The sequence below is a fragment of the Mercenaria mercenaria genome, chromosome 8 (assembly GCF_021730395.1).
Source record: "Mercenaria mercenaria strain notata chromosome 8, MADL_Memer_1, whole genome shotgun sequence".
NCBI classification, from domain to species: Eukaryota; Metazoa; Mollusca; class Bivalvia; order Venerida; family Veneridae; genus Mercenaria; species Mercenaria mercenaria.
In genome coordinates, this window is record NC_069368.1 from 46,689,347 (window position 1) to 46,710,095 (window position 20,749).

Here is a 20,749-nt window from a genome sequence, read left to right on the forward strand (position 1 = left end):
ATTTATAATTTCGATTCTAACAGCCACCAAGGACTTTAAACTACATCCTTGACGACATTCATTAAATATTTTCCCGTTTTTAATCGGTTTCTTTTCCAGCGCGCAGGTATGCCGTTTGACGCTATGACATAATACATGTGACGTCAGAACAGTGAATTGTTTAATCAAAATTCACTGTTTTCAGACTTGTTTGTTTGAAAGGAAAATGAATCGGATCGTGTTAGAATCTGCAATAAACCACTCGCGTACTGTGACGTCAACCGGTCTAGGTGCGTAGCACTGCCGTTAAAAGTAGTTACCCATTTTTCTAACACTGTTGATACTAGTATGTCGTGTTAGAATCGAAATAATAAGTTCAAAAGTGTGAATTATCGTTGAGTTTTTCGTTGTTATGCGAAACAATATATCACTCAGGCCTACGGCCTTCGTAATACGTGTATCTTCTTACGCATAAGAACTCAAAGCACAGGTTAATATACTATAAACATCGATTGGGAACTTATAATTTCTTAAATATAACGAATGTACTTTATTTTGAACATTACTGTTTTAATAAAGACTTTTATAGCGTAAAAATCAGGAGCGATATCTCCGACATTCTTTCAACAATGTGTGTATTTATTGAAGCAAACTGTGTGCTTTTACATTCTGTTTCTCCTTCCATTTCCGAATCGCTTGATTCTATAAATCATCTGATCGATGGTATTTTATTCTCTTTAACAATGATATAGATTCACGTGCCAAACAGTCATAATGTATCCCATTTTTAAGTAAGGATGTTCCAGTAATTGAAACTGTTTTGGTACGTCATTGACAATGTCTGTCTCAGTGATTCATTCATTTAGAAAATATTCCACAGCCTATATACAATGTTTGACAGTGTTGTATTGAGATATCTAGTTAGAATTATTCATCGAATGTACAAATGTTGAAAGCAATGAAATCTTCTTTAACACTCTCTATATTTTCTATTTCTGAAACCATCTTTTATTGATACTTGTTCTACGTAACTATTTTCACAATATGATTTTATGTTTACCGAAAAAAAACGAAATGGAATATAATTACGGTAGAACAGTTCTGCTCGTTCGTGTATAATGAAAAGGCACTAAGAATGATAGATGGACGGATCTGGACGTAAGCTTGTCATTGTGTTCGTATTTTTTCACTAGTATTCAGTTATTGAATCCAGACGCTACAGATAGCAATCACAACAAAATGATTGGTGAACGCACGTTTTGGAGAGTGAGAAACGATATACAAATTGTTTGGCAAGTTTATTAACTGTTGAAATGCCGTCGTTAATTTGTGAATGGCTACAGTCGCAGAGTGAGAGGGTCGGCGATACAGGACATTACCAGATTTTTTTCTCATAGTTATAAGTGCAGAGACACAGTTTACTTGTTACATGTGATTTTTTTTCAGTTTTCGGTATCGTCGATATGTTTTATCCGCCATAATGCCGTTGTTACATAATGTCAACGTCAGAACGTTCCGGTTACCCGAGGCTTTTATGATTATGACATGCGAGGCGCACTGCGCCATTATGGATTCGTCAATGGTGGCTGTAATGACCGTTTTAACGGATTTTTAAAATTTAAAATATTTATAGTAAGATATATAAAAAACTTAAAATAATCTACTTCTGACATAACTTCATGGAAAAAAAAGACATCTAAGCAGGCCTGTAGCATATGCGACATGATATCATGTTATGATGACACTTTCTGCGAATTATGTATAATAAACATATAATGATTAATAACATAAATAAGAGCCGCGCAATGAGAAAACTAACATAGTGGCTTTGCGACAAGCGTGGATCAAGACCAGCCTGCTCATCCGCGCAGTTACCAACTATTTCAAAACTAACATCTAGACAATTCAAAGGATAAAAAAATCAATTATATCATTTTTAACAAAAATCGTCTGTGCACCAGAAATTTCTAAACCAAATGACATAGCTTTCCCTTTCTAACACTTCTAATGTATATGAAAAACATCTTAAAATACTCATTAGAAACTCGTGTCTTTCTATTGCCCTCAGGGGTTTATAAGAATTTTACAAGGAGAGAACATGGTTTTATCAGAAAATATTACTTGGAACTTTGCCATTTATCGTTCCTTGTCATGCATTTAGTAAAAGAATGTCTTTCTTGTCATCTTCGTGGCAGTGATAAACATCAGTCTGTTACTTTCATTTTTTTGTTCTTGTACTTTTTTCTGTTTAGATAAACTCGTGTCAGTTGTCAATGGCATACACAGTCCCACTTACACCAGCTTAAATGGATTATTCCCAAAAAACTGAATGGACTGCATTATCAGTCCATGATCCGAAAGGACCAAAACCAAGGGGGCAGTAGTGACCCTAAGACGTTCATCTGATAATACCTTACGTACTTCAACTTCTTTATGCATGTATGAGAACCTATTTCATTAACATTGTCATATTTATCAATTTAGTCATCATCACATGCTTATATCATCATCCTGATCATCTTTGTCTTGGTCATATTACGTTTAATCATCATCACAATCATAATCTACTTCTTTTTCGTCATTGTCATCATCATGTGCAGGCTTCGTCACCATCATCATTTCATTTTTTGCAAATTTTCAACCCAACGAGAAAATTAGGAAAAATCGCCTGTTCTGATAGATATTTGGAGGGCTATTTCCCTGTTTGTTTTTATGAGTCTGTTCAGCTGTAGGGAGTTCATAAAACTGCATAAAGAAGGCATAAAAGGGGCAGTCCGGTTTTCAAATCCAAAAAACCGTAACTTTTCCCTATTGGCTCGCCTTTAGTATAAATAGCTTACCTTTGAGTCAAGGTCAAGGGCACATCTACACTGACTTTAAAAAACATTCCTCATGAATATCTCGAGTATGGCTTGACCAAGAGCCTCCCACCCTCATGGGATGATTGATGTTCTTCAATTCTAAATGATTCATATCGTTTAAAGAGTCACAGGTCAAGATCACAGTGACCATAATTCTGAAAATGGATTTGATCAATATCTTGAGTACTGCTTGACACAGAACAATCAATTGAGTACCTTCAGTAGATTGCCTATTCAATCTATTTTTGGGATCACTAGGTCAAAGTTCAAGCGCTCGTTGAGTGTCTTTTATCTTCAAAATCCTTTTGGATTAAACTTTAAACAATGAACAGTGAACAATGATTGGACTCCTTAAAGAGATGACTCATGTTTATTTGTTGTTGTTTCTTTTAGTAACTAGACCCCCTGTGGTTGTGTGGACTGGGTATAAATCATCTTAAGTCATTACCAATGTGATCGACGAAACATTGTATACGGAGCCTTACGTAACGATGTATTACCGATTTCATTACAACTAGCATAGAAACTTAAAGCAGTAAATGTTTACAATTAACTTAAATCGATCGGAAGTACGGGCACTAACATCAGATATATTACAGGAGTTGTTAAGCATTCACATAGATATTGGCATTTTCGGTATCTTTATAAAATGATTTATACTTTAAATATTTTTCCAGTGACATTTGCCAATGGTACCACAATGTAACTTCTATATATTACAGATAATTCAAACGTAATTCTATTCTACAATTAATTAAAAACAACAGAATTTGGACGTACCAGATTTTTCTCTTTTTTAAACAAAGGTGGCGTCACTTTGTCCAACAATGCTATGAACGAATATAATTATACAGCATGGTCTTAAAAAGAAAAAAATATGCAGGAAACAAACGAATACAGTTATTGCACAGTGGGTACTCGAACTGCCATGAAGTTAAAAATAATAACAACGTTTTCAAATATAAATAGAACGGAAAATCCATAGAAAAGTCTTCAATAAATAATAATAATAAAAAAAAACATTTTTATTAATAATATCTTTTTATAGTTGCATAACACCAGTTATTATCTGTAATCATTTTTATCATAACGCGGCAATTTCACATTACCTTGACATGTCATTTTTTGCTATACAGGCGCCGAGTAAGAGAGCTACCATATATGAATTTCATTTTTATATAAAACACATAGGATGGCATTACATTTAATTTCCACATTCTAAATATACTAACCCACTAGACTTCTATGCATATTCAAATCATTTTGCCGTACGTGTAACCCCCAAATCACTTGTCCCTTACTGTTTCCAGTTCGAAACACCGCTAGGGGTGTAGAATTCGTTCATATGAGAACGCCATCCTGCCGTGTAATGAAGTATTTCGACCCCCATAGAATAATGACCCCCCGGTCATTATTCTATAGAATAAGTGACCCCCGGTCATAGTATTATGACCTCCAGATCATAGTACTATGACTCCCCCACGCGAAGTAAACTGAACCTCACGAAGAATATTGACTCCCATAAAAAAACGACCCCCGGTCATTTGGTCAAATTTAGTGATAACTCATGTATCTAAGGCCTAATTGCTACATTTTATGCCCCCACTCGGGGGAGGGGGGCATATAGATTTGCCCTTGTCCGTCCGTCCGTCCGTCCTTCCGTTTGACCATTAGCCCCAGATACCAACACTTGACACAGAAATTAGAGCATTCTGCAAACTTCGGTATGAAGTAATACTTCAGAAGAAAACTGCACAAGAAACTGCTAGCATAGAACTTAGTATTAATAGAAGTTGCAATACTTAGCAGTGGCAGTAAAGTACGGTAGCGGCAACAATAGAAGGTAGTAGTAGTAGCAGTAGTGGCAGTGGTAGTGGCAGTTGCAGTAGCAGCAGCAGCAGCAGCAGCAGAGGAATAAGTGACAGCAACAACAACAGCAGCAGAAGAAGAGGTAGATGTACAAGACGTATTAGTGGAAGCAGGTATAGTAGTATCAGTAGTAGCAGTTGTAGTAGTAGTAGTACTAGAAGTAGTAGTAGTAGTTGTAATAGTAGAAGAAAAAGTACATGTAGTAAAAGCAATAGAAGTAGCGGCACCAGTAGTAGTAGTACATCAAAAAGTTAACTATTGGCAATGGAGGGTATTAGAGTTGTCGATCTAGTAAAATTGTCCGTTAGGTTAGGTGGGGATCACTTTTAAATAGATATTATCGTCGAAAGTCTTTTCAGGAGCCAGTGTTTTTACACGGAAAGAGTAACTTTTTTAAATAGAATTGATATTGTATGAGAGTTCGAATGTAGTAATTTCGGCAGTGAGTACTTTACATGGAAGGAGTCACTTTTTCTATAAAATAATAACCGGGGTCGTTATTCTATGAGATTCGAAGGGAGTCATCTTTAGGGAGTCAGTATTTTACTTGGAGGGGTCAGTTTTTCTATAGAATAATGACTGGGGGTCGTAATTCTATAGAGTTTTCAAAGGGAGTCAGTTTTTTATAAGGGGAGTCAATATTTTACAGGAAAGGAGTCACATTTTCTATAGAATAATGACCGGGGGGTCGTTATTCTATGGGGGTCGAAATACTTCATTACACCCGGCTTACGGAAAATCAGTATTTCTACTAAGAAACAACTAAGAACCCCAATAGACTAAGTATCTGAATTTGTGTACAATGGGGCAAGTGGTTTATTCCGCAAAGCCGGTAAGACACCTGAAGTCCACCTAAAATTGTGTTTGTGTGACTAAAGCCATTAAAAAATGTGTGTTTAAATATATTTTAACATGTTTCCGCTGTATATCTAAAACAATTAAGAAATAGACGGTGATTTGGAAACTCATATTTAAGATACAGAAATTTACCTACCGTCAAATGCTGTTGACAATAAAACACATCCAATAACTGAATAAAACGTTTTCCCCAGATAATGCATGTCTAGGCCATGCTGTCACCACCAATATATCACTGTTTAGAAAGCAAAACCTCCAAAAGCCTTTTTAAGCCTAAACCGGCATGAAGTCATTTGGAGAACTGCGAACGTATTTATGACCTCATTCGGGAATATTGAAAGCAGCTGCAATTTTGTTTTTACTTCAAAATTAATGATTTACTAATTAAATTGGAAGTGGCGGTGTATTGCCAGCCCATGGCCATTGCTCTTGTGGGTACGGAAGACTTCTGTTAATCATTGGATTTTCTAGTTACCCTCCACGGATATATATGGAGTCAGTAGGTGGAGATTTGGTTCCGAGGCGGTACCTAAATTCCCATATTTATAATACAGACCCCTACAAGAGGGTCGCTAACAAAACCAAAGGCAAATTGTTTAATCAATACTATTTCTAGTATCTAAAATCCAAATTTACAATCTCCTGAATTACAACAAAAATATAAGAGATCACCATATCAATATCACGTAAAAAGTCCCTTCTCTCATACGACGACCATTTTCTGGTTTTTGGATTTGTGCACAAAGTTGCATTGTTCCTACCACCGTTAAAGCATGTCCTTAGGTAGCAGGGTACACTTCGAATTTTGGCCCCCGTCAATATTTGTTATAAATAGAACTTCGTGATTTTGGATGTCTGTAAATTAAGGTGAGAGATAATGATTATTAATTCTTTAGAAAATTTATACAGCCGATACATGTAAAATTCTGATGTCAGTTGGAAAACTAAATGCTGATAGCTTTGTATGATCAATGAGGCACCTTTTCGCGGAAAAATTCAAATCACGGAAGGGTTCTGTGCTTGTTGATTGATACTCCGGAACATTTTCGCTATTTTGTGAAAACACGAGCTGGATGGGCCCCCCATTCCGTTTATATCCTGACGTTCAGTAAGGACTATTAAATTGAGAAATGCAATAAAATTGGGCATTGTTCTTGCAGCGGGATCATTGCAGGCTGATCAAAAAGTGCAAAATTGATGATTTTGGCATGCTATTTTTCATGGATGATGTAAACCTTTCGTTCTGATAACTTTCTTTATTCTTGTATGAGAATCCTGATCTTGCTATTAATTAAAAGCACAAAACATGCACGCAATTTATAAAATGGCCACCCTGATTCTGCTCATACGGGAAGTGCAATATTGCGACTCGCTACATGTAAGACCGTCCGTGCCCAAATTTTTCGCATCTAAGTGTACCCTGCTACCTTAATATCCACCAACATAATAATACAACAACTACAACATTTTAGGCGAGACGTTGTCCAGGATCTACTTTGATTTTCTACAAGTAATTACAACGTTATCGTCTATGCATTTAGATTTTTCCATTTTATCACTTTCCTGATTGATCCTACGTCAATTATGTTTTCTGTTGTCCTGCAGTAACTTTTATAATATCCCGTATGTTGCAATTAATTTATGCTTTATGCCTCTCTCGGGACAGACAGTTTTGATTATGTTTACTTTATTACTTATGTGAAGTTATTATTGGGTGTGCAAAGTTACTTGTAACCTCTTGTTTAGTGAAAGAAGGACAAAATTCGGAGAAGGATATTTATATTTGTATTTGAATGGACATTGCATATTACTGAGCAACCATGGTTTTGGGGTATTTGCCAACGAAGTGAAATTTAGAATGTTTAACTAGTTTGAATCTGGAAATAAAGTTTAATGGCATGTACAGAATCCGTTTTTTTCCTCCAGATACTGCCGATGACTAGCGTGTCCCTGTTGATCGTTTATCATTTGATTACAATTTTAGCATTGAAGCTGTAAGAGAGTTCATATTTAGTACATACAAGTTTTTTTTCTTATTACAGTCTGAAATCGTTGCGTGACAGGTAAAATGTAACTGTACAACTAATGTACAATAAATTCAGAACAATATGTAAAAAGTTCGCTGAGCTTGATTTTACATAAAACATTTTTGTGTTTTAGATACGATGCCCCCTAAATGTTACTTGTGTAAAGGATTCCCCTATCGGGTAGTTTGATGTAAAATCAATTGGTTCAACCTTGACATTTGTGCTTAACTTTGTCTGACTTTGCTTTAAAATATTGTTATATATAATATTATGTTTATTTTAGGGGACTGTGAACGTGATGGATTAACTCTTGGTCTTATTTGTTTTTAAATGGTAGGGCTGACTGTAATCTACGCTATCGTAGAATAGAGAATAACATTATGATATCTGCAAAAATATTTGTTTATTAGATCCATAATTAGCAAGTAACATCCATATTTCTAAACTTTAAATAACAGCCTGATATCTGATACGTATATAAGATCAATCTTGAAACAAGGTCTTTGGCGAAGGCATCTGGAGTAGTTATATTATTCAAAAAATGGGGATTTTCCTTCTAATAAGGTAAAGATGATTATTGTGGAATGCCCGAAATTTATTGTATTACTGTATTTCAGAAATTACAAAATGTCTGTATTATACATTACTAAAAAGAATTCACAAAACTTAGCGCAAAATCGGCTTCTTCTTTATGACTTCACACTTCAAATGGTTTGCGTCAATTCATGCTGGAAGAAGAAACTTTTTCTGTTGTGATATGTATCTTTATTTGGAAATTACTACATATATACTGTATTTTTGATGAAGCATATTTGTGCCTAGTAGTTTGTTTTGTTTGAAACATTTAACTAGATACAAGTGCTGAGGTACAACATGTTTTCATCGTGATTTTGTTATTTTTCGAGTGTAATCATAGTATAGGGAAACAATTCATACTTTTAAAAACAAAAAATAAATATTTATTAAGCCCAGTACATTTTCCATAATTTTGCTGAAGCGTATGAGCGAAAATAGATGGATAGGTTTGAATTGTTTCACCAGATAATTTAGACAGACTATGATTATTCAAGTTGTTGTATGAATATCCCTGTGATATCCAGCATTTTGGAAACAATGGTGGTTATAGTAGTAAACACTAATTACAAAATATTATCTTTATGTTTTTTTTGTTTTTTTTTCAGTATTTACAAAAAATATTTTTTTTTATACTTTTACAGTATTTACTAAAATGTCATTTGTTATGTTGTTGTTTTTTTTTTTCAGACAAAAGCCACGACGTCTTACTACACAATAATTTTTGGAGTGCTGTTCGTCTATATAACAACAGTAAATAGTGTTGTGACTTCGGGTATCACCGATGCCAGTAATAATTCACCATCTGTAATAGCTTCATACTTTTTAGAAACTGTAAAGGAATAAGGTATTGTGCCAAGGCTACTTCGTTGTGACAGAGGAACTGAAAATGCAAAATTGGCATTGCTGCAACCATTTTTTTCAGATACGAAGGTACAGACAGTGTTTCTGGTTTGAAAAGCTTCATGTATGGGAAGAATGTATCTAACCAGCGAATAGAATCTTGGTGGAAATATTGCGTAGACAAGGTGTTCACTAGTGGATTGCGTAATTTAAGGACATCGTGGATGCGAATGTTCTTGATATAACAAACAAGGTGTACATGAATGTTTGAAATACAGCTTCATGGATTTAATCCAAGCAGTACTCGATATGATTGCACAACAATGGAATGTCCCTGAAATTCGAGCTCAAAAGCATTCTGATAATCCGTGTGGAATGCCAGATGTTATGATTTTTGTACCTGAAATATATGGTGGACACGGCTTTGGTCATAACGTTGACCAGGAAGATATCGAGATATGCATGGAGTTGTATGGAGAACAAAAGCAGCTATATTCAGATGAAACAAAAGAACTGTTTCAGCTGTTGTTCTGGATCATGTAAGACCTACGGATGCAGAAGAAGCTTCAGATTTGTACACACAAGCGCTACACTTGATAGATAAATATTCACAAACATGTAACTGACAGTTTGTATTTCGTATGAATTTAGCTGATATCATAGATGAACGGTCAAGTAAGCCAGTCGTTGATTTTTTATTGTTAGTTAAACTGGCTGCAAGTTAATATTTTGTGGACCGTTTTAAAGTGTTTACAAACTTGTGTCTTGACTGAAATCAAATTATTCTGAAACTGTTAAGAGCTTTAAGCGTTACGTATAAGGCGTACATCAGCAGCACTCTTAAAACAGGAAACAAGACACATTAAACTATACTTTTCTTATGTCTTGAGTAATTTATTCGCATCTGGCGTACTATTTTGGTTCATATTATCATATTATTTACCCTCGATCAATTTGCTCATGTAACGCTGAAATAATTATGTACATGTATTTGTTTCCTGACATTTAATGAATTTTTTGCATACTGGTACTTACATATGTTAATAGATGATACAATTGTGTTTAAGATCAGTATTAAAACAAGAGCCATATTAGACATGGTCAATCCCTCGTCGGGAAACGTGCATTTAAGGATAAACTTACTCCTAATATACTCAGTGTATGAAGATTGAAGGAAATGCGTTTAGTACTTTTGGAGTTATACTCCGGACAAAATGTTAAAGTAAATATAATAAAGATCGATAATGTGGAGTTATTGTTCTAGCAAACTTCACTTCCCCCAATGTACTCTGTCAGTGTATGAAGTTTGAATGAAGTCCACCCCGTACTTTTGAAGTAATGCTCCGGACAAAATGGGAATATTAAGAAAATCAACAAGTCAGAGTTATTGTTCTTGCACACAGCACTTCCTCCCAATGTACTCTGTCAGTGTATAAAGTTTAAAAGAAATCCGTCAAGTACTTTTGGAGTTATGCGCCGGACAAAAGCGTTTCGGACGCGCAGACAGGGACCATTTCTAGTCACTCTTCAACTTTTACGGGGGATTAAATAAACTTTTAGTTTTGTCCTGTTCATAATCTAGAGTATCTTTGCAAGTAGTCCCAGAGCCCTGACCGATATAACTGCACTTTTGAACACGAGAAATATTTTCATATGTATAAAATGTACATTGTATGTAGTTTCAGGAAATAGATATTGTAATGACTGGGCCGATTGCTCAAAATCCAAGATGACCTTCACAATTTGAGAAACTACTTAAATCTTAAATCTTAGAACTTACAACTTAGAACTTACAACTTACAAGTTAGAACTAACAACTTGAAACTTAGAAGTTACAACTTAGAACATTATTTTAGAGCTTGGAATTTTTATAAAGATGTACAATTTGTAACACAATCATAAATCTTATCAATTCTTACGTCACCCATCCTCTTTCCACTAATAATACCGTTACTTAAGTATCACAAATAATAATCCATAAAATATATGAAACTGCAAGATTTAATATTTTAAACTTTAGTGTTAACTAGTTCTCAAACTGCTCTGTAACTATAAATGCGGAAGAAGCCCTTGCAACTCGTTTACAACTATGTTAAACCTTATAGACGAAATGGACAACATTTAAAATTGTCTACAATACATTACCTTGGAATATCTGGAAAATTGTTCTGCAGGAAAGCTTAGTTTTCCTATCTTGAGTCTTAAAATAATGTATCAGTCAGTAGTTATAATCAATTGTGCAAGATTTTGAAAGAGCTATATCGCACAGTTTCACAACATCAGCATTCTCTGAAAAAAATAATGTTTTCTGGCTTGATGTCAAGATGAGTTATAGCCAGTTTCTGGTTATGCCGATGTACCACAGCTTGCGCAATTTGCAATGAAATGGAATACTTTTTGCCCATATCAAGTTTCTGACTTTCCTCACTAAATATTACATCATCAAGATTCAAACTTTTAACATATTCTACTTTCAGATACAGATGGTCTTTGGCCACTGCAAGACCCATTATGAGCGCAATGTTGGGATGTCTTATTCTGCTATGTGCAACAATTTCACGCAAAGCTTCTTATAATACCTCATTCTTTTAACTTTCATTTTTTTGATAGCGATATCAGTGTCAATCCAATTGCCTTTATACACCTTTCTAAATGATCCCTCTCCAATCTTATTTCCAAAGACAATACATGCAAATCAATATGTGCAATTGATATCTCATCAGAAGATAAGGTCTTCACCTCCCTAGTGACTGTCTTGGGCTGGGATAGACTGGTATCTGACTGATTCTTGGGCACACATGTATTATCTGCTTCTGTGGCAGACTACTATCTGTCTGAGTCTTTTGCATACTAGTATCTGTCTGTGTCTGGGGCAGACTGGTTTATGTCTGTGTCTGGGGCAGACTACTATCTGTCTGTGTCATGGGCATACTGGTATATGTTTGTGTCTGGGGCAGACTGGTATATGTCTGTATCTGAGGCAGACTGATGTATGTCTGTGTCTGTAGCGGACTACTATCTGTCTGTGTCTGGGGCAGACTGGTATATGTCTGTGTCTGGAACAGACTACTATCTGCCTGTATCTGGAACAGACTGGTATATGTCTGTGACTTGGGTATACTGGTATATATCTGTCTCTGGGGCAGACTGGTGTATGTCTGTGTCTTGGGCAGTCTACTACCTATCTGTGTCTGGGGAGTACTGGTATATGTCTGTTTGGGACAGACTGGTATATGTCTGTGTCTGGGGCAGACTACTATCTATCTGTGTCTGGGGCAGACTGGTATATGTCTGTGTCTGGGGCAGTCTACTATATGTCTGTGTCTGTTGCATACTGTTATATGTCTGTCTCTGGGGCAGACTGGTATATGTATGTGTCTGGGGCAGACTACTATCTGTCGGTATCTGGGGCATACTGGTAAATGTCTGTGTCAGGGGCAGACTGATATATTCTGTATCTGGGGAAGACTACTTTTTTGTCTGTGTCTGGGGCATACTGGCATACTAGTATATGTCTGTGTCTGTGGCAGATTGATATAATCCTGTGTCTGGGGCAGACTACTATCTGTCTGTGTCTGGGGCAGACTAGTGTATATCTGTGTCTGGGGCAGACTAGTGTATATCTGTGTCTGGGGCAGACTAGTATGCAAATCTCGTCCAACATTTATAACCTGACCATCTCTGTAACACTAAATCACTGGATTTTCCGGGATAATCCTTGTAACCACACAAAGAACCAAGTATGTACCGGTATCTTTACCTCAAGCTCCTTCAAAGCCATGTATATCATGGGGAGTATACATGGCTACTTCATCTAACTTAGGTTCTGCATTGTGTGTGTTATCACCGGCATTTGTTGCTAGTACATTGTATATCTTTGTTCCATCTTTATTATTGTGTAAGAAAGGAAATATTACTTTATTAGTCCGATTTCTCTATTTCTGAAGCGTCAGTCTCAAATATTCATACGGCATTATCTTCACTTAACACATTGAAAGGTACAGCAATGGAAACTTTCTTTTTAAAACTGTCAACCAAACATACATGTACTCGCGTAGTAATAGAATTATACTGCGTGTCCAAGTTTGATAATTTTGGCACATCTTTAATGGAAATCAAGGCAGCATGTTAGACCAACACAAACCATTATGTTCAGAAGTGTACATGCGCTTGCACAATTGATTATAACTACTGACTGATACATTATTTTAAGACTCAAGATAGGAAAACTAAGTTTTCCTGCAGAACAATTTTCCAGATATTCCAAGACAATTTTCGATGTTGTCCATTTCGTCTATAAGGTTTAACATAGTTGTAAACGAGTTGCAAGGGCTTCTTCCGCATTTATAGTTACAGAGCAGTTTGAGAACTAGTTAACACTAAAGTTTAAAATATTAAATCTTGCAGTTTCATATATTTTATGGATTATTATTTGTGATACTTAAGTAACGGTATTATTAGTGGAAAGAGGATGGGTGACGTAAGAATTGATAAGATTTATGATTGTGTTACAAATTGTACATCTTTATAAAAATTCCAAGCTCTAAAATAATGTTCTAAGTTGTAACTTCTAAGTTCCAAGTTGTTAGTTCTAACTTGTAAGTTGTAAGTTCTAAGTTGTAAGTTCTAAGATTTAAGATTTAAGTAGTTTCTCAAAATTGTGAAGGTCATCTTGGATTTTGAGCAATCGGCCCAGTCATTACAATATCTATTTCCTGAAACTACATACAATGTACATTTTATACATATGAAAATATTTCTCGTGTTCAAAAGTGCAGTTATATCGGTCAGGGCTCTGGGACTACTTGCAAAGATACTCTAGATTATGAACAGGACAAAACTAAAAGTTTATTTATCCCCCGTAAAAGTTGAAGAGTGACTAGAAATGGTCCCTGTCTGCGCGTCCGAAACGCTTTTGTCCGGCGCATAACTCCAAAAGTACTTGACGGATTTCTTTTAAACTTTATACACTGACAGAGTACATTGGGAGGAAGTGCTGTGTGCAAGAACAATAACTCTAACTTGTTGATTTTCTAAATATTCCCATTTTGTCCGGAGCATTACTTCAAAAGTACGGGGTGGACTTCATTCAAACTTCATACACTGACAGAGTACATTGGGGGAAGTGAAGTTTGCCAGAACAATAACTCCACATTATCGATCTTTATTATATTTACTTTAACATTTTGTCCGGAGTATAACTCCAAAAGTACTAAACGCATTTCCTTCAATCTTCATACACTGAGTATATTAGGAGTAAGTTTATCCTTAAATGCACGTTTCCCGACGAGGGATTGACAATGTCTAATATGGCTCTTGTTTTAATACTGATCTTAAACACAATTGTATCATCTATTAACATATGTAAGTACCAGTATGCAAAAAATTCATTAAATGTCAGGAAACAAATACATGTACATAATTATTTCAGCGTTACATGAGCAAACGGATCGAGGGTAAATAATATGATAATATGAACCAAAATAGTACGCCAGATGCGAATAAATTACTCAAGACATAAGAAAAGTATAGTTTAATGTGTCTTGTTTCCTGTTTTAAGAGTGCTGCTGATGTACGCCTTATACGTAACGCTTAAAGCTCTTAACAGTTTCAGAATAATTTGATTTCAGTCAAGACACAAGTTTGTAAACACTTTAAAACGGTCCACAAAATATTAACTTGCAGCCAGTTTAACTAACAATAAAAAATCAACGACTGGCTTACTTGACCGTTCATCTATGATATCAGCTAAATTCATACGAAATACAAACTGTCAGTTACATGTTTGTGAATATTTATCTATCAAGTGTAGCGCTTGTGTGTACAAATCTGAAGCTTCTTCTGCATCCGTAGGTCTTACATGATCCAGAACAACAGCTGAAACAGTTCTTTTGTTTCATCTGAATATAGCTGCTTTTGTTCTCCATACAACTCCATGCATATCTCGATATCTTCCTGGTCAACGTTATGACCAAAGCCGTGTCCACCATATATTTCCGGTACAAAAATCATAACATCTGGCATTCCACACGGATTATCAGAATGCTTTTGAGCTCGAATTTCAGGGACATTCCATTGTTGTGCAATCATATCGAGTACTGCTTGGATTAAATCCATGAAGCTGTATTTCAAACATTCATGTGCACCTTGTTTGTTATATCAAGAACATTCGCATCCACGATGTCCTTAAATTACGCAATCCACTAGTGAACACCTTGTCTACGCAATATTTCCACCAAGATTCTATTCGCTGGTTAGATACATTCTTCCCATACATGAAGCTTTTCAAACCAGAAACACTGTCTGTACCTTCGTATCTGAAAAAAATGGTTGTAGCAATGCCAATTTTGCATTTTCAGTTCCTCTGTCACAACGAAGTAGCCTTGGCACAATACCTTATTCCTTTACAGTTTCTAAAAAGTATGAAGCTATTACAGATGGTGAATTATTACTGGCATCGGTGATACCCGAAGTCACAACACTATTTACTGTTGTTATATAGACGAACAGCACTCCAAAAATTATTGTGTAGTAAGACGTCGTGGCTTTTGTCTGAAAAAAAAACAACAACATAACAAATGACATTTTAGTAAATACTGTAAAAGTATAAAAAAAAATATTTTTTGTAAATACTGAAAAAAAAACAAGAACATGAAGATGATATTTTGTAATTAGTGTTTACTACTACTGCAACTACTACTATTTTATGATAAGAAATTGAAGAAGCACGCCTGATAAACGTGCCGAGATGCAAAATGCACTACGGTACCAGATATCTTTAAAACGTTTGCCCTAAAGAGTATTACTAAGTGTTTATATCCCGTAGTATTGAAATTGCAATACAGTAAGTTCTTGATGATTGAACATCCCTGTTTTATATTTATGATATTCCTCTTTGTGCCAAACACGAGTAAATGTACTTACAGTATGGAAGCCCTGGAGGGACAATTGATTTCCGTACTTCCCACTTCTGACTTCTAACTTTTGCACTTCTCACTTCCAACTTCTTGACTTCCTACTTCCTACTTCTAACTTCCACACTTCTGACTTCTAACTTCCGCACTTCTGACTTCCAACTTCCTGACTTTCGACTTCTGATTTCCAACTTCCACACTTCTTACTGCCGACTTCTTGACTTCTTACTTCCTTCTTCTAACTTTTGCACTTTTGACTTCTAACTTCCGCACTTCTGACTTCCAACTTTCTAACTTCTTACTTCCGACTTTCTACTTCCACACTTCTTACTTCCGACTTCCAAAGAGAGAAAGTCGGAAGTCAGGAAGTTGGAAGTCAGAAGTTCGGAAGTCAGAAGTGCAGAAGTTAGAGGAGGGAAGTAAGAAGTCAAAAAGTCGGAAGTAAGAAGTGTGTAAGTTGGAAATCAGAAGTCGAAAGTCAGGAAGTTGGAAGTCAGAAGTGCGGAAGTTAGAAGTCAGAAGTGTGGAAGTTAGAAGTAGAAAGTCAAGAAGTTGGAAGTGAGAAGTATGGAAGTTGAAAATCAGAAGTATGGAAGTTGAAAATCAGAAGTCGAAAAGTCAGAAGTGTGGAAGTTAGAAGTCAGAAGTGCGGAAGTTAGAAGTAGGAAGTCAAGAAGTTGGAAGTGAGAAGTGCAAAAATTAGAAGTCAGAAGTTGGAAGTACGGAAATCAATTGTCCCTCCAGGGCTTCCGTACTACAGTGCCTTTTCAAGAGCTGTTGACCTGCATGGTCTGCCATACTTAATGTCCAAAAAGGGGACCAAACATCGGGTAAAAACTGTCGAAAAACTATGAAACTGCAACTGTGCACAGCTGAACTAAACCACAGTAAACCTGCGAAAACTGGAAATTTTCTGAGCGCTGGAGTTTTTATGTGGAAGACAACCCTGGGTTAGACGAGCTTAACTATATAGGCATACACATATTTTAAGTGTAGTACTATCTGCTTGTATATGACTGAAAACTTGTTGAAAACGGTCGTTAAACTAAAGAAAACAAAATTAAAAACATCAAAAAATAGAATTTGAATATTTACCTTGTTCTTTCTCTTCCGGCCCTCACTGTGTTTTCCTGTAAATTCGCGCTTTTTATATTTCTAACATCTAAGCTCTAAGTTCTAAGGTCTAAGTCATAACTTCTAACTTCTAATTGTTTTCATCCAAGTTCTAACTCAAAACGGCCCTATTAGGCTTCCGTAAAAATGTCTGTTTTCGATTCTGAATTATTTCAAACTATTTCAGTGGTTTGATTATTACACAATGAACACTATAGAATAAAATGATACTGTTCGGTTTAAATTGTTTCAGAAAAAAAGTATTTCGCTGTATTTCCCCTTTGTATATAAATACTTCTATTTATCATGTTTATGATTATTCGCATATTTTAAGTTTGTATCATTTTAGATCTATATATAAATATAGTCTGGTTCCCGTCGTACAGCTACGCAAAGTACGCTAGTGACGTAGGGGCAGATAACCAGACTATATAAACAAGCATGTCAAGGCTATCGATTTGTTTACTATTACCGCCACGCACACTAGAACATACTAGAACTCTCTCACCTGGAACGTTCTACTTCTGTCGCGGAAATTCCGATAGCCTATTTATACGCTCGCGGGTCCACTCTAAATACAAAATAAAGGTTGGAGACAGAGAAAAAAATAAATTTAAAAATGGCTTGGAAACTTGTACCAATATGGTCTGGTAATTTTGATTTCTTTGGCCGTCAGAGGGATTTATTCTCCGACTGGCTCGAGCACTTTGATGATGACTGGCGCGCAGTTACTTTTAATGATTCGCTACAGAGATTCGACCGGGAACTGGATAGAGTCCGGAGGGAGCTGTACAAAATGGATGCCAAGCCATCTATGCTGAATGTTGAGCAACCCTTTATAACAGGTAGGTGATATTTCTTATCCATCTTTCATTCTAACTGAGAGACGATTCATTTTTTTCTTTGAGTTGTAACGGCAGTAGCCGTATAACAGATAGGTGGTTATTTTTTTTATTTAGAATTAAATTACTGTATACTTTTTCATATCATTCTTTTACTTGCCTGCAAGTAGACATTCTGACATACGTTTAAAATGTTTGTTTGTTGTTTTATTTTTCATAATGTCAACAAATGAAATTCGAGGCTTTCCTCTGCTGACTAGGTCAGTGTGGTTGTAATAACGAAACTATTATTGTTCTGAGTAAAAAAAAAAAAAAAAAAAAAAAAAATTGGGAAGTGTGTTAGGTTGTGGATTTTAAACTGAAAATAATTGAGTTAGATTAAATTTTTTTCTTACGGACAAGCGTCACAAATATAGTTAACAATCTGACTGTCAAATTATTTTGACTGGTGTAACAAGTTCATCAGTCGTGTCTGTTATTTTATTACAGTCTCGTATATCATTTTTTTTTTTTTTTTTTTTTTTTTGGATTTGCAAACTTTTAGAGAAAAAAGGCTATCAAACATAGAATCTATATGATCGCCGAATTTTTATTTCATTATGGGTAGAAGTACTTGTCTTACGCCATTAACACAAGTAAAGGAAGTCAGTATCTTCAAGCTATTTTTTTTAAATTCCTGTTTGATTTTTTTTTCAGATCCTTCCGGCAACAGAAAACTTTCACTCCGTTTTGATTGTAGTCAGTTCAAACCAGAGGAGATTACGGTGAAAACCTTGGACAACAAGCTTAATGTTCATGCCAAGCACGTTGAGGAAGGGAAAGGGCGGAAGAGTTACCAGGAGTTTACCAGAGAATACACACTTCCGGAAAATGTGGATCCAAAGCAGTTGAAGTCGCATCTATCTTCTGACGGTGTTCTGGAGATCGAGGCTCCGGCGCCAAAAGCTGTTGAGGCTCCTAAAGAGGTTTTGATTCCTATCGAACATCTTCATAGCAAGGAGAGCTCTGACAAGGGAGATAAAAAGTAAATCAACAGTTGTCGTCATTGTTCATGTTGAGAAAAGACTTACTATGTTGTAGGACATTAAGAGAATGTTTAAGTTTTGTTACTGATTACCTTAGCTTACAAGATTGTAACATTTAAAGTCTATCGATGGTCTATCGATGAGATTTGTATCACCAAGGTGTTTTTTTATTTCTTTTACCTGCTCTTTTTTGTCTATTTTTCCATTAATTAGAAACAAGACACATTCAATAAAGTTGATGTTCACAAAAACGTAGTTTTGTTTTGTTTTATGTCAAAATTTAAGTACTTGAAAGAACGTTATAGAATTAAACCCTGCACCTGAAAGTAATTAATCTGGATGAAGTTTAAGAAATGGTTCTAATTCATATTATCTCATAAATTGTTCATGTCCCCAGTTCCCAAGCAAAAAGTTTCCATGCCCACAAAATCTGTTTCTGTATGCTACATGACATGATGATAATGATGAGATACTATTCTGTCGCCAGTATATTGCATGGAAAATACTGTAGAAGTTACTCGAGTCAGTGCCTACATAGTCAGTGTTAATGATTGGCTTTGTTATTGACCTTCTACGGAAGAAACATAGGGTCAGACTGTTAAGTGAATGGGGGAGGGTTAGCCGAGTCCAAATATTTAACATACTATCCTGACAGATTTCCATTAACTCATGTAATTGATGTGTTTTACCGTTCACTTATTTTCAACCTAGAACGACATCGGAACAAAATCTACTGACCTTCTACAGAATCATACGGAGTCACCATGTGACCTAATTTTAACCAGTGAAAATGCTGAAATCTTACGGGACGTAAAACAAAGAGCTGATAGCTGTATCTTCAGATAATACACTAGTACTGATTTGATATGCTACATTTTGCAATGATAATGGAGATTCTATTATATTACCATTAGAGTATATTGCATATAAGTTTATGAAAGAATTCCTGTAGTCAAATAATCAAAAAGTTAAAGGGTCTGAACCTCTCGGAATAATGCGTAAATTATGTCTGGCTTGATCAAGAGGATAGATAGTGTAACATTTGAAAACTAAACCTGTACTAAGTGTGTACATATAGGCTAGGCTACCAAAATGATGAAGTATGTGCCATTTTCAAGTCTAGCTATTCTACTCGCCCTGGCGCCGGCGTCACACTTTGGTTAAAGTTTTGCAGTTTTGCAAGTATATATAAGTATCTTTTAAAGGCACATATCTTTGAAACTTATTTTTTGTGGAGAAAACGTTTGTGTTATAACATCTGCAGAATCCCAAGGATTCTGAAGATGTCATAACAAAAAGAACAGGCGCTAACGCTATTCTAGCATAAGTCGTGTAAAACCAAGAAAATAAATACATTGTCCCTCAACGTCATTAAATTTCCATGAAATGCGCGGTAAAGTCTACGTTGTTTGTTTTTTTTCACGTTGACGTCATTTCCTTTTGAATCATTCGTTTTTGGGCCGTAATACGTTTGCACTCAACCTCCGCGCAGGAATATTGTCAAACAATCTACTGTACCGATAAGGGGAAGTAACACTGTGTTGGAGTGTGGTTTGCACTTTGCCACGGAACGCGCAAATATAAAAAGGTGTTATAACAGCATCTCTCTGCTAACACATGTTTTCTCTCCTTGTCCCTCAACGTCATTAAATTTCCATGAAATGCGCAGTTAAATCTACGTTGTTGTTTTTTTGATGTTGACGTCATTTCCTTTTGAATCATTCGTTTTGAGGCCGTAATACGTTTACCCTTTGCCACGAAACGCGCATATATGAGCCGCGCCATGAGAAAACCAACATAGTGGCTTTGCGACCAGCATAGATCCAGACCAGCCTGCGCATCCGC

The 20,749-nt window shown here is 35.8% G+C and overlaps 1 protein-coding gene and 1 long non-coding RNA gene across 2 annotated transcripts; one reads left to right on the top strand and one right to left on the bottom strand.

The window, feature by feature from the left end:
* Positions 1 to 14,158: 14,158 nt before the first annotated feature.
* Positions 14,159 to 17,450, bottom strand: LOC128559026 (uncharacterized). Its single transcript, XR_008372043.1, has 2 exons — positions 17,020 to 17,450; positions 14,159 to 15,562 (listed from the first exon to the last, which is right to left on the bottom strand). It is a non-coding gene; the product is annotated as an uncharacterized LOC128559026 (long non-coding RNA).
* A 117-nt stretch (positions 17,451 to 17,567) lies between these two features.
* LOC123566409 (heat shock protein beta-1-like) lies at positions 17,568 to 19,155 on the top strand. Its single transcript, XM_045360456.2, has 2 exons — positions 17,568 to 17,882; positions 18,576 to 19,155. Exons 1-2 carry the CDS (start codon positions 17,657 to 17,659, stop codon positions 18,905 to 18,907), a joined length of 558 nt encoding a protein of 185 aa, XP_045216391.1. The 5' UTR covers positions 17,568 to 17,656; the 3' UTR covers positions 18,908 to 19,155.
* Positions 19,156 to 20,749: the final 1,594 nt, after the last annotated feature.

Coding starts and splice junctions, on each gene's coding strand:
- LOC123566409 (XM_045360456.2), top strand. CDS start 17,657: ATGGCTTGGAAACTTGTACCAATATGGTCTGGTAATTTTGATTTCTTT. Junction 17,883..18,575: donor TGAGCAACCCTTTATAACAG/GTAGGTGATATT, acceptor TTTTTTTTTCAG/ATCCTTCCGGCAACAGAAAA.